The 24,778-nt window shown below is 39.4% G+C and overlaps 2 protein-coding genes across 3 annotated transcripts in view; one reads left to right on the top strand and one right to left on the bottom strand.

Annotated features, from left to right (window-relative positions):
• Nucleotides 1-12,900, bottom strand: part of ints8 (integrator complex subunit 8) — a 170,227-nt gene extending 157,327 nt beyond the window's left edge. For both annotated transcript variants that reach the window (XM_039654282.2, XM_089122728.1), the window contains exons 1-2: nucleotides 12,739-12,900; nucleotides 12,115-12,250 (exon numbers count right to left, since the gene is read on the bottom strand). In XM_039654282.2, coding sequence (XP_039510216.1) covers nucleotides 12,115-12,244 — 130 coding nt within the window. In that variant the 5' untranslated portion in view covers nucleotides 12,245-12,250; nucleotides 12,739-12,900. The remainder of the gene's footprint in view (nucleotides 1-12,114; nucleotides 12,251-12,738) is intronic.
• Nucleotides 12,901-13,429: 529 nt separating this feature from the next.
• On the top strand, nucleotides 13,430-23,389 carry LOC120464705 (zona pellucida sperm-binding protein 4). Its single transcript, XM_039654199.2, has 11 exons — nucleotides 13,430-13,767; nucleotides 13,876-13,994; nucleotides 14,867-15,086; nucleotides 15,218-15,340; nucleotides 15,974-16,146; nucleotides 16,571-16,668; nucleotides 20,371-20,525; nucleotides 20,621-20,798; nucleotides 22,145-22,283; nucleotides 22,362-22,436; nucleotides 23,305-23,389. The coding sequence occupies exons 1-11, from the start codon at nucleotides 13,506-13,508 to the stop codon at nucleotides 23,311-23,313; spliced, it is 1,551 nt and encodes a 516-aa protein (XP_039510133.2). The 5' UTR covers nucleotides 13,430-13,505; the 3' UTR covers nucleotides 23,314-23,389.
• The last annotated feature ends 1,389 nt before the right edge of the window (nucleotides 23,390-24,778 follow it).

Raw genomic sequence — 24,778 nt, 5'->3', positions numbered from 1 at the left:
ACAGCAGAAATTTGAAGTTGATCCGACTAAATCCCTAGGAGGAGTTCGTTAAAGTACGGAGTGTGTAAATCGTCCCAAATCGGTCGCCGAATTCAAAATGGCGGACTTCCTGTCGAGTTTAGGGTATGGGTTCTTGAGGCTTTTTTGTGCGTCTGGTCATGGTAGATGTACCACAGAAATTTCGTACATGTCGGTCAAACAAGCGGCGGGGGCTGCTTCGTTAAAGATCACTTCCTGTTGCCAGCAGGTGGCGCTATGACTGTGGGTGAATGTCGGCATGTAGATTTGTTCAGGGCGTGACTCTTGTCAAATGTGTAAAATTTCGTGCAGATCTGGGCATTTACAGCCAAGTTAGTACAACTTCCTGTTTCATGGCGAATCTTCGACGCCACGGACACGCCCATCGACGAAAAGGCGCAGATAGCACAACTTTACATCGTCAATGCCTTTAGAAGGCACAGCAGAAATTTTAAGTCGATCCGACTAAATCCCTAGGAGGAGTTCGTTAAAGTACGGAGTCTGTAAATCGTCCAAAAATGGCCGCCAAATTCAAAATGGCGGACCTCCTGTCGAGTTTAGGGTATGGGTTCTTGAGGCTTTTTTGTGCGTCTTGATATGATACACGTCCCCACCAAATTTCGTGCATGTAGGTTGAACGTGGACAAGGGGCTAATTTTTTCCAATTTTCTAGGTGGCGCTAGCGTGCCATTTTGCCCCGCCCATCTGCGAAACCCACAAAATACGAAATTTTTCACCAGTCCTGACATGCGTGCCAAATTTGGTGAGTTTTTGAGCATGTTGCGGCCCCGAAAATGGCACTTACTTTGCAGAAAAAAGAAAAATAAAAAAAAAATATAGCTGCGAGCAGCGATGGCGGGCCCAAGCCGGAGGCACCGCAACCCCGGTTCCTTTAGTTACCTAAAGGCACCCGGGTGGCGGTGCCGAAGGCTTTGGCCCTTTCATGATTAAATGTTAAAGCGGCTTGCCATACTCTGTCATTTCGACTAGTCACAATTATGTTACAGATATCTTAAATGATAATACAAACTATCCAAAGTGTAACGACTAGACAGAAAGACGTTGTTGATATCTACAATGTAAATTCCGGACAGGCAAACTTAGCTTTTAAATGTTAAAAGGGCTTGCCATACAGGGACGTAGGCTCAGAGAGAGGCTCACCATATTCAGACCAAAATATCTGACTTCCTCTTGGTCCGAGCTAATGACTATGTATTAGAAAGTTGTACGGCTTGAGGAGTACAATGTATATACCGATTTTTGTAACTGTAGATAAAACTAACAACCAATGTAGTAGCACTTCTCTTTTTTTGATTGGCTGATGCGTAGCAGGGTCGACTGCTGAACTCCAGGCGAGACGCGCTTGATTCTCACGTGAGAGCGGCGCGGCCAGAGAAATTGCGTATATTAAATATATTATTAATAGTTTTTCCGCATGAGAAATACAATGTGTGACGGGAGTGTGAGACAAAAGACTGAAACGAGTGACTGTCATGCTCAATGCGTGACACACTATAAAAAAATATTTCACACTGACTCCACATTTAGGGGGCCACAAGGGGGTCCAAGCTTGTTGTCGCAGGGGCACTGGCCCCCCCAGGCCCCCGCCTAGAACCGCCATTGCTCACACACACACACACACACACACACTTTCTCTCTCTCTCAAGAAGCAAAAACATGACTGCTAAAGGTTGTATCAGTGATGGCGGGGTAACATCACTTAACATCACGAGTGCTATTCCCTTAGGCCACGCCCCCTTGTCTCCCCAAAGTATTATAAGCAATCATGCGCATCCCGTGTGCAGAATGATGCACTTGAAGCAACACCAAGTCACAGCACGCAACGCTTCACATTGAAAAGAACATAGCGAAGGGATGGTATCTATAATCTATGCTTAGTAGGGCTGCACGATTTGGGAAAATGTCATATTGCCATTATTGAGCCAATATTGCAATTGCGATTTGCGACTCCGATATAATAAAATGGTTTCATGAGTCCAACTTGCTTGGTTCTAAAGTAAAATGCACACACAGATTAATGTTTATTTCTCAACTCAAACTAAAAAGAACAACAACAATAAATGATTGATAACACCTATAATGATCAATAAACCATCAACCAAACCAACATTACAGTGATTCCATCAATTGAAAGCCATCAACTTTTAAAAAAATTATTACGCTTAAAAAAAATATATAACAGCTTTTAAATTAAGTGAACTTCAAACAATCCCCACATAAACCCATAATAAAAAACATATTTACCTGTGCCCTTCCTGTCTTAACAGGTACAGAAATTGAATAAAGTTATCAAACAGTCTGCGCTGCCTGAATCATAAATTATATATATAATAATCCTTATTAAAGCTACAAAAGTTCTTTACTCAAGATCAGTGAGTAATTTTCTAATTTCCCTTTGTTCTTTTAACTTTACTGAAAGAACGCTTTATTCGCTGCTGGCCCTTTAAGAGCACCCGTTGCCGAGACGCGGATCTCACACGCGCCTCATAGCACAACTCTTTTCATCCATAGACTTTTCTTATGTTATGAAGATACTAGACAAAATCACATTTTGGCATAATTGTGTGTGCTATTGTTCGTTCAAGCTCGAAAGAGAACTGTTTATTCTGGGCTGGCACACGGTCAGTGCATGCGCATTATGCGAGTCTCATCTATTCTAATCTAGGGCACTCACAGGCAGCTTTTCACTTCTTGTCGTGCAAAATGCGAAAAGGCATTTGAACCAATAAGAGGGGGATCTTGTAACACTAGTCAAAGGATGACAAAAAAGAAGAGATGCTGCGCTAATAGCCCTACTTTGTTTATTTCATATAAAATCGCGGCATTTTGCGTTATATAATTGCATAGGTTTGAGATCGCTATTACGACTGCGATATAATTAATCGTGCAGCACTAATGCTTAGTGTATTCTAAAGGGCAATAAACTCCACTCCAGCAAGATAGTCATTTTATGCAAATCATAGACCTTTATGCCTTATCTACAAATAAAGTATAATATTGGGAACATTGATCTTGAAGAGAGTGTCGTCGTGTTACTGTCGCAACCGAACGCGACGCGCTAATGCTGATGCATGGAGAATGACTGAGGCGAGATGACTTTCCGTTAACTTTAACTTAGAGACTAAAATATTAATTTTACCACACATTAAGCTATTGAATGACTTTAGAAGTCTTGGAATATAGTGTGAAAACTTGATTGTGCTTTACAGTTTTTTATGCCTTTAGTGGGGCTTAACAAAATAACACAATATGCAGAATGTCGGACGTCACTTATAGGCTAAACTGTTTTTATAGATAAAACTATTTACATTCGGCAGTCATGAAAACAAATCTCAGATAACGGTTGACTAGGTAACAATGTGTAATTTTGCGCCGGAGTTCTCCTTTAACTTACATTAGCTAGCTAACTACGAACGAGCTAACCAGATAACATTAACAAATTGACAAGCACTTACTGGGCACAGTGGGCAGAATGGCTCTTCAAATGACGGACGAAATTGGAGGTTGTCATCTGACTGTCCGCGATCTTAACGTTGCATGTCTTGCAAAGCGCTGTTCTTTTGCCATCTTGTTGTAAGAAATTCTTGAATCCAAAAGCGACGACGACCCTCGTTATCCCTCCGGCTGACATGTTGATGTGATCTGATGTAAGTGGGCGTGGTGTGCGCGTAAGGTATGAGAGGGCATGACTGATGATCTCGTGATCCAGTCATGACAGCGCTATTCTCAGCCTGCGCTCCAGCTGGATCAACTTTATTTTTTTTACATAATTTATATATTTTATATTCAAACTGAAAACATGATGTGATTAACACTCAAGTCATATTATTACATGCAAGTGTGTTTGATTTATGGACCAAATTTTCAGATCAAGTTTATGGACCAAGTTAATTTAATTAATAAACTAATTATATAAAACTATTAATGCACTACAATTAAACTGGTTATATGCCTTTACTTATAAAAAATAAAAAACTTATTTAAAAAAATACCAGGCTTAAGGCATTTATTTTTTATGCAGGCCATACACACAGGAGTGAAATGGTTAAGACCCCTCCCCCTACAAACACACACACATACACAGACAGGCAAAGACAGAGATGTAGGCTCAGATTAAGCAAGACCACATTCAAACAAACATATCTGACTTTCTGTGGGTCCTAGCTAATGAGTGTCAATTAGAAAGTTGTCCGGCTCGAGGAGTACAATATACATACCGATTTTTGTAACTGTAGATAAAACTAACAACCCTACTTTTGTCAAAAGGTGGCGCTACTGAGCCCTCACCACGCCCGTTTCTGAAACATTGCACGTGTCTACTGGCTAATAAATGTGATGTGTCTGTCGAGTTTCATGCATTTTGAAGCATGCTAAGGGTCTCAAAAGCATCCTAAAAGCATCCTAAAAGAAGGGTAAAGTTTGATGCGTCGCCACGGCAACAGTTTCAAAGATATCAAGAATCCATTCACAGGTCTACATCTGCCGTATGTTTACATTATACATATGAAGTTTGAAGCAAATCGGGTAAAAATAAAAGGGTGATATCAAAGCATTTTGAAAGTGACACACTTCCTGCTGCCAGTTGGTGGCGTTATAACTTTGACTCACAATAGTCACATCCATGTGATCGTCCTCTTACAGCGAACATACTGCTGAAGTTTCATCAAGATCAGTTAATGTATGCTGAAGTTATAACAAACTTCCTGTTTCACGTTTCTCGCCATGATTTCGTTTCCTCGCCACGGCCAAACCGTTCGAGATATCAAAAATCCCCACACAAGCTTTCATCCTCAATGTCTTCACTTTACGCTGACCGAGTATCGTCGAATTTGGATCAAAGCTCTAGGAGGAGTATTTCAAATAACATTGCGAGCGTTTTACAAACAAACCTCAATAGCCGACTTCCTGTTGGGCTGGGGTAAAAAGTAAAAGCGCGAGGTATAGATGAAACGATGAGATCAACATGCGTACCGAGTTTCATATTATTACATGCAAGCGTGTTTGAGTTATGGACCAAGTGTTCGGACCCCATTCCAGGGGGCGCTGACGAGCCCCCCTGCCACGCCCGGGTACCATCTTCAGCCCGGCTCTGATGGCCGCGGGTTCTGACCCATGTGCAAAGTTTCAAGAGTTTTCGAGCATGTTAAGGGCCCCAAAAGTGCCCGAATAGTCGTAAGAAAAATAATAATAATAATAATAGAAAAGAATAATCCTAAGGAAAACAATAGGGCCTTCGCCCTTTCAGGGCTTGGGCCCTAATAAAAAATAACCCTAACAGTTTCAATAGGGTCCTCGCACTGTTAGTGCTCGGGCCCTAATAATAATCCTAACAGTTTCAATAGGGTCCTCGCACTGTTAGTGCTCGGGCCCTAATGATTAATGCTGATGTTATATTTGAATATTTCAATGTTAATTCAGCAGTACATTGTGTTAAAGTGGATGTTGTTGGAAGGACTATTATTATGACGAGGGGTACAGAGAGGAGAGAGGAAGAAAAAGAGTTTTCACAAAAACCGGAAATACGTAATAGTTGTGGAAGCGGAGTTCCCGTCAACTGTCAACACATTAGAAAAACCTACCCTGGGAAGAGAAAATTGATCAGAGTCTTCAAAACTTCGAAAAAAATGTAAACTTGTCATGGTCCAGTTGTTGATAACTTTGTAAAATGCTGTGGTGATGCTTGTCTGCAGCTGATGTATCTAAGGCCCCGTCCACACTACTGCGTTTTCGTTTAAAAACGGAGAATTAAAACGAAAACGATCTCCGTCCACACTAGCGTTTTACCTGCGTATTAGAATTTATCTCCGTCCACACTAAAACGACTGAAAACGTGGATCACGTGACCATTCACCAACACTGGGCATGCGCGCGCCGGTGTAAACAGTGGTTGGCGAATCAGGGAAAGATACGTCATGACTGATGACACCCAATCATAGAGCCGAGCGTGAGCCTCTGCGTCATCGTTTGTAAACTCCTCCGTTTTGTCTCGTCCACACTAAAACGCACTCCGGAGATTCAAAACGCAAAACGCAGCTGCAGCGTTTCTAAACTTCTCCGTTTTAGGTCTTCGTTTTTCCCGTTTTAGTGTGGACGGGAGGTGCAAACGTAGCAAAAGGTCTCCGTTTTTAAACGAAAACGCAGTAGTGTGGACGGGGCCTAAGACCAAAGACACGACTATTGATTTCAGAACTGAAGCTCATTCTTCCCAATATACGTTTATTAAAGGTAAGAAGGTGGAGTGTGTGGAAAGTTATTAATATTTAGGGACTAAAATAAACTGCATTTTGATGTGAATACCAGAAAGAAGTCTGTCAGTTTTATTCAACAGTTATCCTCTTAGGTAGTGATTTTTTTTGCACTGCTCTTGCTATAGAACGATCAAAGATGAAGAACAATTTATACAAATATTAATTTATCCCTTGTACACTCAAGATTGTTAAATACTCAGAATGGTATATATTAATATTTTAAATTTATATGTAGCCCACTGTTGTGTGTTCTTATTTATGTTGTTTTATATTGTGGTGTACAGTATATTTTTATGTGTTTATTACGCTGGATACAAATATCTTAATAAAGCTGAACATGAACTAACGTTACTTCAAAATACACAAATCATAAAACATAAAAAAATAAACAAACAATGACGACTTAGTGAATGGTGATAAGCACAGAAGATCACAGGACCAATAACATCCCGCCAGATTGCCTGAATCCATTTCCGTCTAACTTCATCGACAGGGAACTGACGAGGGAAGGAATGAAAACGACAGATATGGCTGCTTTTGGGAATAACAAAAAAGATCGGTACGCATCAAACTCTTACTAGTTGCCTGCGGCGCTATCTGTTATGAATGGAGCGGAAGAAGATTACCACGACAATTGCTTATTTCCGCTCACAAATATGGAAGTTGTGAGAAAGGTCTATAAAGCGAGAGAGAGACAAGAGGCTAAAGAAGAACTCGTCCGTGTCCGAGGGTTTTATTAGGGGCCAAGCACCGAAGGTGCGGAGGCACCTATTGTATCTGTGCCGGTTCTTATTATTATTATTATTATTCTTCTTCCGACTGGGCGTCTATGGCAGCCCATAGACCGGTTTGCGGGAAAGTTGTTTTGGTTTGACATTCTGATAGAGGACTGTCCCAACTTTAAATACACCAATTTTGGTGTCTCTAACTCATTCCCTCTAGCGCCACCAACTGTCCAAAGTTTCACTTTTATTATGCTAATAACTTTTGAACCGTAAGGCCTATCAACAAAATTCTTTTTTCCTATTGTTCCTGAGCTCATGCCGATTCGATCGCACCCTATGACGTCATTTTCCGTCATAAAAAAACGGCCGCCATTTTGAATTTTCCAAAAAACCTACTTTTGCGAACTCGTCCTAGACGGTTTGTCCGATTTTCACCAAAATCGCACTGGATCATCTCCAGGCAGTGCTGACAAAAAGTTATGGAATTCAAGATGATTCGAATAACCGTTTTCGATAAGCGCGCAAACTAATTTTACGTAGCGCTTGCAAAAACAGACGTGAGGCTGTATCTCCGCAACGCTTACTCGTTTTCAGACCAAACTTTGTACGTGTCATCACAAGCATGACCTGAGGCTACGTGCTGCGTTTCGGCGCAGCGCCACCTAGTGGTCCGGAGATATGAAAAATGGCTATTTTTGCTCGTAACTTCTGAACGGTTTGTCCAAAAATCATAAACTTCATCTCGTTAGATTCAGGGCATCATGCCGAGTCGACCGATATCCAATTTTCCCAGATCGGCCATTTTGGCTGTCGGCCATTTTGAATTATGTGCTAAAATGCTGTATTTTTTGAACGCATGAACGAATTGTTACGAAACTCGGTATGGGTCATCAGTACGATGCCCTGAAGAAGCCTGAGAAGTTTCGAAACAGCGCCACCTAGTGGTGAATTTTTTTTTTCAAACGCTTATAACTTTGGGTGTGGTACACTTATTTTCACGGGAGTCATCTTTCTGAGGTCCTGAATCGTTTCCGAGTCCAACGATACCAAATATGTCGGGTTTCGTCTCACGGATGGCGTAGCATAGCGATTTAGCGCGAAAAAAACACGTGGCGATATCTTCAAAACCGTTGTTCCGATCGAGACGAAACCATCGTCAGAAACACGGAATCATAGCTTGTTAACTAAATGTAAATGCCCAAATGCGAAAATATTGATAGTAAGGGGTAGTAAAATTCAAACAAAGTCATGTGTCAGTCATTTTTTACGTGTTTTTTCATATAAATGTTTATAACTCGGAAGCGAATTGAGATATTTTCACCAAAATTGACACACATATGTATGGGGTCACTCTGAGGACACACACAAAAAATTGTGGGACTGAGCCTCTTGGTGGCGCTATAATAGAACAAAACGTGAAATTCCCATTGACTTCAATACAGTTTTGTGAAATACAATGCTATACTAAACAAATGCTTTGGTATAACATTACGAAACTCAGTGTGTGCCATAAGCAGCATGCCCTGAAGGTACTCAAAAGATTTTGAGACAGCGCCACCTGTTGGTCAAAAGTTATAATTAATTTCTGAGAACGCTAATAACTTTTGAATAAATTTGCCTATTGCAATGAAACTGATCTAAATAGATTCCTTGGGTTATGCCGAAAACATAGATATCAGGTTTGCCATAATCAGCCAAACTTCCTGTCCGCCATCTTTATTTCTTTGAAAAACCTTGTTTTTCGAACTCCTCCTAGACCGTTTGTCCGATTTTCACGAAAATTGAATCGTATCATCTCCAGACCGTGCCGACTAAAAGTTATGAATTGCACGATGATAGACAAAACCGTTTTTGTATACCACAGCATCAAAGTTTAGGCATGCTGCCAAAATTACTATTTAGGCTTTATCTCTGCAATGCCTTCACATTTTGACACCAAACTTTGCATGTGTCATTGTCACCTCACTCTGACCACATCACATCTATTTCGTAACTGCGCCACCTATTGTTAGAAAGTGATAACCCATTAAATCGTCTCATAAGTTAATGTTTATGTGATTTTCTTAGCCATTTGCCCAAAGTTATCTCAAAATGCCCTTAATTGCTCCTTGCTGCAGTTGGTCTGCCACTCCTTGCCATTTTGGCATATGTTGCCGCTTTTTGCGCTTGGCCCCGGTAATGGCTGCTTGCAGCTATATTTTATATATTTTCCATTTCACCTCAGTGCGAGAAAAAAATGCATTGCTTCTTCTGTACGGAAAACGAGAAATTTTAATTGGTCATCAATTCACTGTGAGTCTGTGTATACAGGGATCTCAAGTTTTGAAGACAGGTAAGAGTGACATTTTTGGGGGAGGAATGGGGGGTGGGTGGAATGGGGGTGCAGGGTAATAATAAATACTGCAGGGTAATAATAATGTTCCAGGGTAATAATAAATACTGCATTTGGATCCACCTTTGTTTCAGAGCATTTCCTGACAGCTTTGTTCCGCAACTGTGTGCGTTGATCCATGTTTATTATGAGTGTAATGATGCCCTCATGTCACGATTCGATACATATCACGATACTGAACTCACGATACAATATTATTGCGATACTTCAAGACATGATGAAAGGTTAACAAAAAATAACTGTTCATTAAAATGCTAAATTTGATGTTACATTGTGTGTGTGTGTGGGGGGGGGGGTTGTAATGGGGGTGTTTCATCATTAATAATATTATTATTAGTGTTTTTGTTATTAATTGCAGAAAGTGTTTGACACATGGCACTGACAATTCAACCAAATACAAAGTATTTAATCAATTTCAGAGAGAGAGAGAGAGAGAGAGAGAGAGAGAGAGAGAGAGAGGGAGAGAGAGAGAGAGAGAGAGAGAGAGAGAGAGAGAGAGAGAGAGAGAGAGAACTCCTTTATCATTTGTGGTGTTGGCTCCAATTCAAGCCCAGCCATTTTAGGGGGCTTTCCTCTCAGGGCGAATGAGAGGATGCTTGTTTGCTTTTTACCTGACATCTTTGAAAGACAGATGCAATGATTAATGCATCCATGGCCAGGATAATTATAAAATATGATTCTCTAACAGCAGTCAAGTTGTCATTGTTTGTGTCAAACAATTTGTAAATTTGTTGTAACATTAAAACAGGAGATCATGACTTACTCTGCTCAAAGTGATCCTCTGAGCACCATTCGTTTCCTCTGCAGGTGAACGAAACTTTTGGAAGAGGATCTCTTCAAGAGAGAGCTTTTTTTATTGGTTGTTGCGTTAAATCTTACCCAGATACAATAGTGCTATTTTCTGATTGGCTAGCCTTTGTGTAGCCCTTCTTTTTTTGATTGGCTCAGGCTGATAAGTGACAGGCTCGAGACGAGAGCAGAGGAGACGCATGCGGCCGCGTTCTACAGTGAGAGTGGCGCGGCCAGAGACAATTTGGGCGCTGCGGCATATTAAATATATTATAAATAGTTTTTCTGCGTGAGAAATACAATGTGTGGCGGGAGTGCGTGACAAAAGACCGAAATGAGTGACTGTCACGCTCAATGCGTGACGCTTGAGAGCCCTGTGTATAGTAGCAACGAGCACAAGACTGTGCTGTTATCAGAGCCCATCTAACGGAGAACCTTGGCACTTCCTATTAGCCCCGTTGTGTATTATCTTGGTTGCAGTTCCATTAGAATTCCACTGGAGGTGATCGCGGAATGAATGGGAGTCTATGGGGCTAAACGGCTAAAAGTGTCTCTTTCACCTGCTTGTCGTTAAATCAAAATAGATTTTATTGTTGATTCCGCAAGTTCAATATAGATTATAGGCCAAAAGTCGAATGAACGAGTACTTATGTCCTTTTAATTTCTTACAGGTTAGGCTGTTGTTGGCCGGAACACGCTAGCATTCTGCTATTGTGTGACGTCATCACATTTTTTAACAGATTTTTAGAACAGAAAAGTGAACTTAAAAATGCAATTTTCATCTGAGTGCATTTTCTTAGCCCTCCCTTTTGAATGCAACTTTCAAATTACATCCTGAGAAAAGTGGATTTCTGGGGGTGAAACCCCATTGACTCCCATTCATTCTGCACTCGACCGCGAGCACCCCCGCATGGACAGAGACGCGTTACTGCAGCCAGTCCAGAACCTGGAAATAACCAGCCAGTGCCAATTCTCTTCAATTAGACATTCTCTGGCTGTTATGAATGCAGTGGGAAAACAGATCTCGTGTATTGTTTATATATTTTGTGTGTGGATGTATCTATGTGATAGAATTATTATTTGATGCAAACAATTCTAACCGGCTCAGCCAAACTTTATCAGCAGGCGGCTCAATTTGGCTTACGGATGGCTTAATTTGGCTTAATTTGGAAATTTTTGTCTGGCTGAAATTGGCTGAAATTGTACATGGCGCAAATGGCGGTGGCTTCAGGGTCTATTCTTGAGCATCAAGCAAGTTTGGTTGAGCTTCTGTTAATATTTTCTGATCAATGTTTATATGTGAATAAAAGCCTAAATTCAATCTATTCATCATATAAAGCGATTGAGTCGCTTCAGAAAATTTGGACTAAATAGTTCCAATTCAAATTAATTAAATTTTACGATCTCTTTCTAAACTTTTTGAAGCGTCAAAGTTTCAGTTGCGTAGATGTTTATGGGGTGGGACAGAGATTTTATAAAAAAAGATCTTTTTTTTTTTTCAAAGATGAGCGAAAGTCTTATATGTTTGGAACAACATGAGGTTGAGGACTCAATGACAGAATTTTCATTTTTGGGTAAACCAACCCTTTAAATATCTAAGGACAAGGACCCAAGGTCTAACTAAGACCAAGGAGCAGGACCGGAGCACAGAATTTTTTTAATATATTTATTGGCAGTCAACAATGACTAACGTTTCGACGCACATGCGTCTTCTTCAACAGTTTGACTCTGAAGAAGACGCATGTGCGTCGAAACGTTAGTCATTTTTGTTGTGTCCTGTTCCGAGAGCACGGGGTAGGCTGAAGCGCAAGTGATTCCTTTCGATAACCCTTTAAATATGTATATAGTCTGAAGAGTGGCACTGTGATAATTCATTTACAAGCAAGCTGCTCCATGATCCATTTTTTAGTGCATAAGATACCTGGATGAGGGCCCTGTAAGTGCTGCTCCAGTAATGATGGATCAAGTAGAAACTCAAACCAGGAGGTCTGCGGTGGGGTGCAGGGCCGACTGCCAGTCACTGCCTCCCGGTCTGCAGCTTCAGCACTCATACTAACCTGCAGAAAAACATCAGTGTATAACAGCACACAACATTCAGTACATAAAGCATATTAACTCTGCCTCAAAATATAGTGAGCTGATGAACTAAACAGGTTTGAGATTAGAATGCATTTGCCCACAAATTATGTATAGTATAAGTAGGCATTTCACTAGGTTTTGGCACACAGTCCATGCATGTGATGTACTTGATTACATATTTGAGCTTTTAATTGCAATCATGTTGTTATTTCATTAAGTTTTAGTAATTGAAAATCAGAGATATTGGTGAAAGTAAGGTTTAGATTTACTAGTATCAGGTTCGTGTAAAATATGCAGGGCTACGTTTCCCGAAAACAGCCATCAGCCTAAGTAGACCACATAACTATTGTCATCAAAGGTCTCTATACGATCAACTTAAGCTAACTCACGATGCTTTTGTCTTTGATCAGTCCCACTGAAAGAGACACTCTGTAAAGGTTTTACCCTTTCCTGCATTATCACTCACCTGTTTAGAACGTCTGAAAAAATAATATCATAGATAGATGTCACAAACTGTTTATAAAACACGACGACGCCGATGATTTGTCCTTCATTGAAAATAGTCTGTGAGAGACTAAGCGAAACAGCGCCGCTAACTGTGCAGGCGGATGTCTTCTTCTTCTTCTTCTTCTTCTTCTTCTTCTTCTTCTTTTGATTTATTGTCGGTTGGTAAGCAAATGTATTGTGCATTTCTGCCACCTTCTGAGATGGAGTGTGCATCAATGAATGAATAAATAATAAAAAGCATCAATAAATAATAATAATAATAATATAAAAAAATAAAGACTAAATAAATCAATAAAAAGGAAAAATGTAAATATGTATTTTCACCATTGGGTTAAGTAAAGGTCAACATATAGGCTAGCATACTTATTGTTCAGGTTTTTAGATTTAAAGACTGCAGTCTTTTTTAATAATCATTAGTCTCATACTTCGTATCTTCACCCTTACCCAGCCTACATATTTGGCAATCTTCTGGCAATGTTTTATTTAGCTGACTCAAAATGTCTGTGTGGGAAAGCTGCGCGATGTCGTAACGTAATGAATTCAATAATTAGGGGGTTATAGGCCTTTTGTTTTGTTGAGAAAAGCGTCACGTGACCTAATTCATTTTCAGCGAATCATAGGAACTGGTGGAGACAGGTGTTATGAATGAAGTTACACTTTATTTGAATATTAAAGCATTGCTCTTTTTTTTCCTCAAACGCATCTTTTGCTGCGTTTTAGGCACACATGGCTTGGCAGGGAATGAAAACAATAATTTTGTTTTTGTGCTATATTGATTTGTTACTATCACGGAATTCAAAACCGATCTCTTCTTTGGATCATTTTTCAGACGTAGATTATGATTATTCTGATGGTGAAGCTGATAAATCAGAAGTGCTGGTTAAAAACAGTAAACATATAATGAAATCGGAGTTGGCAGTTTACTGTAATAATAATACTATGAAAGTGATTTTGCCCTCTGGTTCTCTCAGTCAGGTCAAAATCTTGGGTAAGTAATAAGTATAACTAAAGCTATAATGTAATGTAGCTTATAGCAATTGTTGGTATTCTTACATGCCAGTTTAATTGACATTTAATTTTCTGCATATATTTTCAGGTTTTGCAATAATTGAAAATGTGCTTGAGGCCCCAGCAGCCTGTGGATACTCTCTGACACAAGGCCATGGACGTAATATTTTGGTTGTTGACTATACTGGCTGTCATGTCACCTTGGAGGTATTAAAGTTATGGAAACAGTTCTGCTTTTGAAGTTAATCAAGTCAGCTATTACAGTAGTCATTTATTCACTCCCATTTCATTCCAAACCTGCATGCTTTTCTGTCTTCTGTGAAACACAAAAGATATTTTGAAAAATATTTTGTTGGTATTTTTGTTTATTTGTGAAAGTTTGAATCCTATTGACTGCCAAAATTGTGTTCCACAGAAGAAAGATTTACATTATTGGCAGATGCTTTTTATCTAAAGTGAGTTACAAATGATTGATTTGGTTAAAAGCTTACAAAAGATATGCATAGGATAGAGGTATGACACAACATGATGGATGAACAATCTATTTAATGTTGTACACTGTCATGGTCCTGTTGTAAATGGTTCACGGTCAGTGCATGTTCTAAAGAAAAAGTAATAGCAAACAGGAATGTCTTGATGCACCTGTGAAACAAATGCTCTTTTTTTCTTTTTTCTTTTGCTGTCCAAAAACTCTTATTTTTTCACCTCTGCTTAATCCAAGCATCTCTCAACTTAATTTCGAGACACCAGGCACTGTTTTGTGCAGATGGGCGGCCGGAGCGTGTTAAGAGTTTTTCTGTTAGAACGGTGTTGTGTTAGCCAAGTTAATAACTACTGATCTTCGCAATGGAAGTGAATCAATCAAAATTAACTTTAGCTTTACTATAATTGTATCCTATTGCTGTTGTAAATCCTAAACAATCTTTTACGGTAATTTAAAAAGCTCTATGTTAAAAGCTGTTAAAAGCTCTTTATAAATGGTTACTTGACTTCTGCCCTATACTTTCCTACCTAAAATATTAGTTGCAAATGCATTTCATGTTGTACCCAGGTTTCTCTTATGATTGTTCTGTCTTTAGGATGGCCATTATACCCTGAGGGTCCTCTATCCAAATGAAGCTGGAAAGTTGGATGTCGCTACATTGTCTTGTGACGCAAACCAAAGTCTCACTGCTTCCCTAAAACGGCTCAATGTGCGGTCAGATCAGACGTGTGCAAAACTACCGCTTGCACAACCTTCTCAATCATCTCCTCCCCAATCCCCACCAAACCTGTTACCGCTGAACAGCAAATCAGGGGGTGAACACGAAACTCACTCTTGAACATTTATAACTTGCAACCGCATTGCTACATTCCAGCTTTAACTTCTTTGAATTTGAAATCCTGCTTCTTTCCTCAAATTAACTCCGCTTTTCTTGTTTTTATTTAAGGCTGTATCATCTCTGCCGATCAGAGAGTGTCATGTAGCACCTCTGGTATAATGCAAGAGGAATGTCTGACCATAGGATGCTGTTTTGATGCAATGACCTCAGTCTGCTACTATCCCATGGATGGTATGTTCTTTCTTATATGTTAGTTTCTCACATTACAGTTTTAGCTGTGAACTATTTATTAAGGCAAGTCAGTTTTACAAGTAACAACAATGGTACCATGAATTGCACATCTTTAACTCAAGTCCTGGGATTTTCAGGTTGGTCCACTTAATGCACATGCGTTTTTGAGTGAAGAAAAGACAATTCCCTTATCATAATCTATTGCCTCTTACAGTTGAAAAGAGAGACTTACATTCTACAGCTGCCAAATTGATTGTTAAATTGTTTCCCTACAGGTGGTGTTTGGCATTACAAACCCATACATTTGAAACGTCCCAAGGGGTCAGGCAGGGTTTTCTGCTTTGCTTTCAAATTTGTCACCTTTGCCGTGATCCTATTCTATAAAAACTGTTGTATTCTTTTTGCTGGTGGTATTCCTTTTTTTTCAAAGGAAAGAGTGTCCAGAATGCTTTTATGGACATGTTGTGGTTTGAGTATATTTTATGCAAATACCTCATGCATGTGTTAGCTCATTTAGAAAACTCCAAATTTATTAGCGTTGGAACGAGACTAAGGTTCGTATGCACTTGTTGTGATATAATAAATTAGATTTGACAAATTTGGACATTTGTCTTGACCCTCTTGTTTTCCCAGAATGCACTGCTGATAAGAATTTTGTGTTTGCTGTTCACAATGATTTCATAAACTTCCCTGTGAACCCCATGAGCTTGATTGTTGCTGGGAAGACTGGTTGCAAACCTGTTATCTCCAACAAAGACTTGGCCATCTTCAAATTTTCTGTCACTGAGTGTGGAACACGTTCTTATGTAAGTATTTTGCCTTAGAAGCAGCTTTGGGGGCGTGAATCACTCACCCAGACTGTCCTGCCCCCTCAGTCAAAATGAATGTGAAAATTAATAATGACAAGGATTATTTAAAATGATTTAAATTTAAGAGTTAAATTTTCAAATATAATGGCCTCGGCAATTTTCCTTTGTTTTATTTTAGTAATATTTTTCAGTGCAATGCTGACATCTGTATTTTCTCAGTAGCTTTTAGTTTCATAGTTTTAGTAGCGACAGGTTTATTTACTTGAATGGGCCACATGTTTTTTACTATCTGGTGATACTTTGCGTTTACATCACGTTACACCCCCTTTGTTACTTCTGACACCCTTGTGCTGGCTCTGCCCTTTACATTGATTCAACTGGTTGATTAAAAGAAATGAGAACAACTGTCATTTTACATCAGGTCATAGGCGAGACCACAATTTACCTGGCTGAGGTACAGACACTCATCAAAGTCCGCAACCTGAAGTATGGTGTGATCTCCAGGGATAATCCTATCAGGTTTTTGAAAATAAATTCTTTGAAAATGCTACCCCTTTATTATTATTTTTTTTCCTTAATATACATTCCAGGGGCCTATACAATAAAGCTTTTTTTAGGTGGATAGCCAGGTATGTTTCAGTGAAGTCTGAGCCAGCCCTGACTTTTAGGCACCATGAAAGTGGCTTATAGTGGTGTTCATTGCCATTGTAACTTAGGTTGTGAGATTGTGGATAACCTGCAGGTTATGTTCTAGGTAAGAGATCAATCATCTGTGAGCAAAGTGACACCTCTGATGAAATGTTTCTCTTGCTCCAAATTAAAGGTCATTACATCGTAAAATATTTTTAAATTTAAAATTGTGTCTTTTAGCAATTAATTATGATTTTATATAATTATTATACCCCTAATCTTTTTCACATTAATTTTAGTTAAACAATTATTATTAAATATTTAGTTTAAATGAAACTACTCTTTTTAAGAAGGGGGACCGGTGGGTGTGTTCCAACTACAGGGGGATCACACTTCTCAGCCTGCCCTTTGTTGACTGTTCTGTTCATAATTTTTATGGACAGAATTTCTAGGTGCAGCCAGGGGCCGGAGGGTGTCAGGTTTGGGGACCACGCGATTTCGTCTCTGCTTTTTGTGGATGATGTTGTCGTGTTGGCCCCTTCACACCAGAACATTCAGCATGCACTGGGATGGTTTGCAGCCGAGTGTGAAGTGGCTGGGATTAAAATCAGCACCTCCAAATCCGAGGCCATGGTCCTCAGTGGCTTGCTCAAAAGGGTGGCTTGCTCACTCCAGGTTGGTGGAGAGATCCTTCCTCAAGTGGAGGAGTTTAAAGGGCACTTATGGAAAATTCACTTTTACATGGTGTTTTAACATAAACGTGTGTTGGCAGTGTGTGAGCAAAATCACCCTAGAATGATAAATCCACCCAGTGTTTTTTTTTTTTTTTTTTACAATCTCAATAAGTCATATGCACTGTCTCAGAATGAGATGTTCTAAGATTCAGCGCTTTGTGACGTAGAATTGAGCAAGGGGTTTGATTGACAGTGTGGTTGTGGCATAGATCCCGCCCTCGGTGATCTGTACATCCTCCATTGTTTCAACGACAGCCGGTAATGTCTCCTAGAATCATAAGTGTTATGTTGTGGGATGGGATGTAATAATGACTTGCATAGTCATTAGTTTTCACTTATTTCTGACCTCAGAGCCACTGAAAACACAGTGGATGTATTGTATTTTGGAAGTTTAATTGGCGCCTTTCCTTTGTAAATAAGTGTTTTAGCGAATCTTTTTTTGAACGAGTGTCAATTGAAAGCAGGTCTTGCTTCAAAGTTAATCCTCAACTGTGGATCGTCGTCTACTGTTTGCGATCCAACGACACCTCCAGTAACAGTAAGTGTATTTTATGATTTTTGAGCAAATGGTCATTTCAGTCAATGTCAGCCAATTCGACAACAAATGCGTCTAAAGTTGTTTTTTTTTTAGAGATATTGTATTAAACTGCATATGTTCTTGTTCTGCAAGTTAGCCATCTACTCACATGTGCCACAGAAGCACAAGTGCTTGACAAGTAATGTAAGCATGACGCACGCAACAGGTCCCTCGCATAAATGTAATTTCGCTTGTACGTAGCAAACTTTATCACAGTAGCCTATGTGTGTGTGGTTTCAAAAAATTGCACCAACGTTAGTGTTTGTGTGTGTGTGTGTGTGTGTGTGTGTGTGTGTGTTGTTAGACATCCATAATTTCAAAGGGGACACGATTACAACTCTAAGTGCATAAATGTATCAAATAACCATACCGAGACGTACTGGTCCATTCTCATGTGTTTATTCTTCCAAAGTCTCTTCGTCATCTGGGTCTGATCAGAGACTATTTATATATTCCGATTCAAACATGTACGGCTGAATGACATTCAAAACGGCAGGTCTCCCACTCTCAGCCCTTCTGCTTACCGACTGCCATAGGTCTGCAAGTGATGCCCTCATCCAAAGGCAGGGCGTGGATATGCACCTCATTTGCATTTAAAGAGACTTCTCGCAATTCTCGCGCATGCGTCGTGGAAAGTCTCGTTTCTGGCCTACAAGGAAGAAAAGAAATAGTCGAATAAACTCGTTATTTTTGTTTGTTTTTTCGCACAAAAAGTATTCGCGTCGCTTGATAAACATATAGTTGAGCCACGGTAGTCACTTGGGATATTTAAACATTTTCTTCATTGACTTTCTGGGCCGTCAAGAGGCAGTCCCTTAGGCAGCCAATGTGGTAGTTATAGAGCTCTCAAATTTAATCAAAAATATCTTCATTTGTGTTCCGAAGACGAACGAAGGTCTTACGGGGTTGGTACAGCATGGGGGTGAGTAATGACTTAATTTTCATTTTTGGGTGAACTAACCCTTTAAGGTCGTATGCCCCAAAAATGACATTTTCAAATGGTTATAATAAATTGACTGTGGGGTATTGAGCTGAAACTTCACAAATATATTTTGGGGACACCCGAGACCAATATTTCATCTTGTAAAAAGGAGCATAATAGTTGCCTTTTAAGTATCTTGGGGTTGTAAGTATCCAGGGAAGGATGGAACGGGAGATCGGGAGACGGATCGGTGCAGCTTCTGCAGTAATGCGGTCGATGTACCGGTCTGTTGTAGCGAAAGAGCTAAGCCGTAAGGCAAAGCTCTCGACTTACCGGTCAATCTACGTTCCTATGGTCATGAGCTTTGGGTCATGACCGAAAGGACAAGATCCCAGATACAGGCAGCCAAAATGAGCTTTCTCCACAAGGTGGCTGGGCGATCCCTTAGAGATAGGGTGAGAAGCTCGTCACTCGGGAGGAGCTTAGAGTAGAGCCGCTGCTCCTCCACATCGAGAGGGGTCAGCTGAGGTGGCTCGGGTATCTGTCCTGGATGCCTCCCGGGGAAGTGTTCCGGGCTCGTCCCACTGGGAGGAGACCCCGGGGAAGACCTAGGACACGCTGGAGAGACTGTCTCCGGCTGGCCTGGGAATGCCTCGGTGTCCCCCGGAAGAGCTGGAGGAAGTGTCTAGGGAGAGGGAAGTCTGGAAGACTGTTGCCCCTGCGACCCGGCCCTGGATAAGCGGAAGATGGATGGATAGTTTAAATGAACCTATAGATAGATCTTCGAATCTTGCTGATTCTCTGCAAGTGAACAGCAGTTTTTCTGGTTCAAGACATGTGATTTGGTGTCACAATTTTATGTGGAAGTGCTCCATGAACTCTGGATCAAAGTCTGAGTTGATAAAGTTGATGAATGGCTTCATGATTGAATTGGTTACAATTGTGTTAGTTAGTTTTGTGTTAGGATTAGTTTCAAGTTGACCAAACCAGAGTTTGTTCAGCCACCATCATGGTATAGGCCCCTGGTCTTTTAGTGCATGGTTCCAACTTCCAAACCTTCATAATCTTTCATCACAGTAGTAACTTTTTCTAAAACAACCTTCCTTTTCAGCTGATTTCACCTTGATCACATGGGTGGTAAAATCAACCAATTCCCCATGGACAAAAACAAGTCCTGTCCTACTTTTTTTCCTTTTTTTTTTTTTTCTTGTTTGAGCCGTTTCACACGTACAGTATACAGTATATGCCACAATAGTGAAGAAAACCCTTTCGCTACTTCTGTTTCATGCTAGCTTTAAGTAAATGGCTATGTAAAGATTATTTCAATCTCTTTTTCCTCTTTATTTTGTGCTCCTTAGATTGATGGTTGAATGCCGCTACCAGAAGCATTCAGCTGATCCTTTGCTTTCCAGGCCTGTGCTTGCCAGTGCAGGGTACATGGTTAGGAGTCCCAGTCTTCCTCCATACCTGCTCTCTGAAGGACTGTTTGGAGTTCAGCTTTTGATTTCTGAGGGTGAAGCTCTATAGCTGTCAAGCTGGTTGTTCTAGTTGATCAGAATAGTGATTTTAGAATATTTTGTCTTTTCTTTTTCTCCTTTTTCCTTGCAGATGAGACTTTCACCAAGTTTTATCCACAGTGTCATCAGCCCTTGCATGTTCTTTTGGGGAAGCCTGTATATCTGGAGTTGCGTCTGAGATCTCCAAAACCTACAGCTACTCTTCTAGTTCACTACTGTGTGGCATATCCACGCTCTGCTAAGAGTGCCCTGGTTCTGCTTTTTGAGGGGTAAGAACCTTAAATTCAAAGCAAAGATGCTTGCATCAATGTAGCATTGCATTGAGTTGAGGATGCAGATTTGAATTTTAAATTGAATTTTGAAATGATCATGTCATTAATGCAATGAGTGAAATTTAACCAATTAACACTGATTGTATGGTTGTAATTGTTTATGAGAGCCCAGTTTGAGAGCTAGAAAATAAAATGTAAAATTTGAAAGTTGTGTGTCAGATGCATAATTGTTCGAAATGCCACCTATAGAAATCTTTTTATATTTAGTTAACTTCAATAACTTCCATTAACGTCCATAATTCCTGTTAACTTGCTTGAATTTTAGTTCAGTAAACTTCTTTCGAAATGATAAAGACTACTAAGAACTTGATGTATGCGTGCATTATCATGAACACATGCAGATACTTTCCCATTAATTCCCCATGTCTCCACCGCATCAATTAGTTTAGCTGCAAGGTTCTCAGCTGTGTGTCTGCTAGGTATACTCTGTGTTAGAAGGACAGCTGAATTAACTTGCCAGTCTTCATCGATGTAGTGACGCGTTATTGTTATATAGCTCTCCGTTGTGAGTGCTGTCCAGCAGTCAGTCATAAGGGCCACGCACTTTGTGCTTTCGAGTTGCGATTTAAGCAATTTTTTTTTTCTCTCCTCATAGCGGCCTTCAATAGCGGGTGACAGTGGGTCTTGATGGGGTTTCGTAATTGGGCTCAATATAGCCCAGTAGCTCTCGAAAACCTTCACCACAGACGACACTTATGGGCAAAGTGTCTTTTACAACCATTGAACAGATTCTCTGCGTTATCTCCTCAGATCGCTGTGCATCGCATCTTCTCCCTGATAACATGGCGGGGAGAGTTTGTTGCCCTTCATCACACGATGCTTGCGGATGTTTGCTTCTTAAATGGTACTGCATCGTACTTGTACTACTGCTGTATTTTAAAACAGCGCAGCATATTTTACAGATAACCTCGTCGTCACCCTTTTTGTTGAAATGGTCCCACACAGTGCTTCTTTTCGATCGCTTCATTTTGCTTGCTCGGTAACTCGGTAAAAAATGTCTGCAGGCCAGGCACGTGTGTAGTTGCGCGTGTCGATGCGCCCCGTGAGTTGACGCATAGTTTTAAATATATAGTAAAACCTATATAGGCCTAGTTTTGTTTTTAAACCATGCAGCAAAAAAAATAAATAAATAAAAAGCACTTTTAAACCGTTTAACTGACAGTATTAATCGGTCAAAATTTGTACTATCGGTTAACGGTTAAACGGTCAAAATGAGCATCCCTAATATGTACTTAAGTTTTGCTTATCTTCGATAATTTGATTTGTTTTGTTTTTTTCTGCAGATGCCCCAATCCTCTTGATTCAGGCAATACCTCCATTCTTTATGTGAAACATCTGCCTCAGAATCAGTACCAGCGTCGCTTTGAGATTAAAGCCTTTCAGTTCATGGATTTGTCCACCAATAAATATCTAAATGAGGAGGTAACTACTAAACAAAAACACATGACCAGAATCTGATTTGGTAACCTGATGGTTTCTGTTTCCCCTCCCTGCAAACAGATTTACTTCATGTGTTCTACTGAAGTGTGCATGCCCTCTGGGTCTCCTTGTGCAGACACCTGTTTTGATGGAAAGGTGTGTTCAAAATTTGTATGCATTAAAGGCAAGCTCACACTATTGGACTGCAAAACTACCGGAATTGCTGTGGTGCTCACAGTAAACAAAAGGGTTTCTTGTAATTTTGTCGAAGCAGAGCGCAACTCTGTTGAGGTGCACAAACTGAAAAAGCTTTGGTCAAGAGGCAGTCTCGACCAACATTGAAAAATGGGTAACACTTTAAAATAAGGTTCATTAATGTATTAACTAACATAAACTAACAATAAGCAATACATTTGTTACAGTATTTATGAATCTTTGGTAACGTTAGTTAATAAAAATCCAGCCGTTCATTTTTCATGTTCGTTCACAGTGCATTAACTAATGTTAACAAATAAAACTTTTGACTTTTAAAAATGTTTTAGTAAATGTTGAAATTAATATTATCTAAGATGCTGGAGAAGTATTGTTTATTCTTGTTCATGTAAACTAAGGTAGTTTACAAATGAACCTTATTGTAAAGTGTTTACAAAAACATTTCTCACAAATTAATGCACGAAATTTGAGACTGAGATTTATACCATCTGCAATGTGATTTGGCTGTATTAGTTCCACATTGTTGCATTGCAGAAAACTAAAAGATCATGTGGCCTGTTGGATATCATTATAGCATATGTGACAGCTCGAGGCTGGCTCAGATCATGTCACTGCTCATAATTAACAAGTGATTTAACCACGATCTGGGGGGTTTGTATCGGACCTTGGAAATCTGTCTGTGATGGCAAAATCCGGTCAAAAGTCATGTATTGTAAGCTTGCCTTACGAGTCACTCAAATGCCCATGATGGATTACAATGACTTATTTCTTTTGTCTGCAATCTGATGTGATTTTGTTCATTTTGTTGTAGTCTCAATGAATAAGGCCCAGGTGAGCCACTGGCAGTTGGAGTTTGTGTTTGTGCTGTCTAACTTGGAATAAATTTTTTATCTCTATCTGTGCAAGATGTAAATTTCTACCAAGTACCTAAGACTAAAGCATATAACTGTCCCGGAGTGTAAACGCATCAGCAGTAAACAAGTGGCAAAGATGTGAACTTGGGTGTTCTGGGCACATGCTCCCTGGGAAGAAAAATGTTTATCAGTTTTATATAATAAAGTGATAATATTATATAGAAAGCACACTTGAACAAGCTGACAACTCCAGCTCAAAATACTAGAAACTGTTATTGAAACATTTTGCCTTTTAACATGGCCTTGTTTTATTTGTTCAGTTTTAAGATTTGTAGGTAACAATGAATCAACTAATTTAGTCAGTTATGGTAACTCGATACATGATCAATTTTGTACCATGCTTTTTATTATAAATAGTGAATGTAAAGCTACAAATACTGTAAGAAATCTAGCTGCAAACCACAATTAATGGGGTTCAAGCATTTTAAGACCATAATGCCATCTATGCTGTTAGGGTTAAAGACTACTTGAAATAATATCCATGACCAAGAATATCCTAAATCACATACAAAAAATAATGAAAGGCTTAAACAATACTACTGAATACGCTAAGCATGCTCACACATTTTGTTATAGATATTTGAAATAAATGATGATGGGTAACAGCAATGTTTACTGCAAATAATTTTTCAGGTTTCACAATTATGTGGCACAATTGTCAAAACTGACAGCTCAGTACTGACAAAATGTGATTTTAAGTGTTACAATAGTGAATTTGTCTAAATTTGAATGCAAAAGCAAAACTTGGGGAAAAAACTTTATTAGTAAGTACTGTAGAATGACAAAATTACAATTTAATAAAATAAAATTGTGTAATCTCCACCAAAGCAAAGCAATTTTTCCATTATAATGGTCTACATAAGCATTACATATTTCTTTGCTAACTAATTATATAAAAGTGCACCATAATTTAGAAATAAAACATTTATCAAACAATGCTGGAAACTGATGACTTGTTCTCCATATGTGCACAGTTCATACTTTGTCTGCACAATATATAGGCATGTTACTCACAATGGACAAAACCAGATAACCATAAAAAAAATTTAACTGCTAAACAGTTAATTCGATCAATTTTTTCCATAACTTTTTGCCATGAGGGTCCCTAGATGCTTGGCAAATTTCAACTTTTGAGCAAATGGGACAAACAGCATACAAGGAGTTTGAAAAAGTTGATTTTTCAAGTAATTTCAGATATTTAACAATTTGTTTGGCTGTAGTGGTTCAAGTTGTTTTTTATTTATTTCATTTTTTATTTAACCTTCAAATGTTTTGGCATCCCATTGTGAGTGTGAATTACTGATCCCCAGGGCCAGGATTTGCAGTGGAATAATAATAAAATCTTAAAATCAGCATTTCATGCTAGAACCC

This window comes from Pimephales promelas, chromosome 18 (genome assembly GCF_988280905.1).
Source record: "Pimephales promelas chromosome 18, fPimPro1.hap1.1, whole genome shotgun sequence".
NCBI classification, from domain to species: domain Eukaryota; kingdom Metazoa; phylum Chordata; class Actinopteri; order Cypriniformes; family Leuciscidae; genus Pimephales; species Pimephales promelas.
This window is presented reverse-complemented; position numbering and strand designations above follow the sequence as displayed.

Coding starts and splice junctions, on each gene's coding strand:
- LOC120464705 (XM_039654199.2), top strand. CDS start 13,506: ATGGCTTGGCAGGGAATGAAAACAATAATTTTGTTTTTGTGCTATATT. Junction 15,087..15,217: donor GCTGAACAGCAAATCAGGGG/GTGAACACGAAA, acceptor TTTTTATTTAAG/GCTGTATCATCTCTGCCGAT. Junction 15,341..15,973: donor CTGCTACTATCCCATGGATG/GTATGTTCTTTC, acceptor TTGTTTTCCCAG/AATGCACTGCTGATAAGAAT.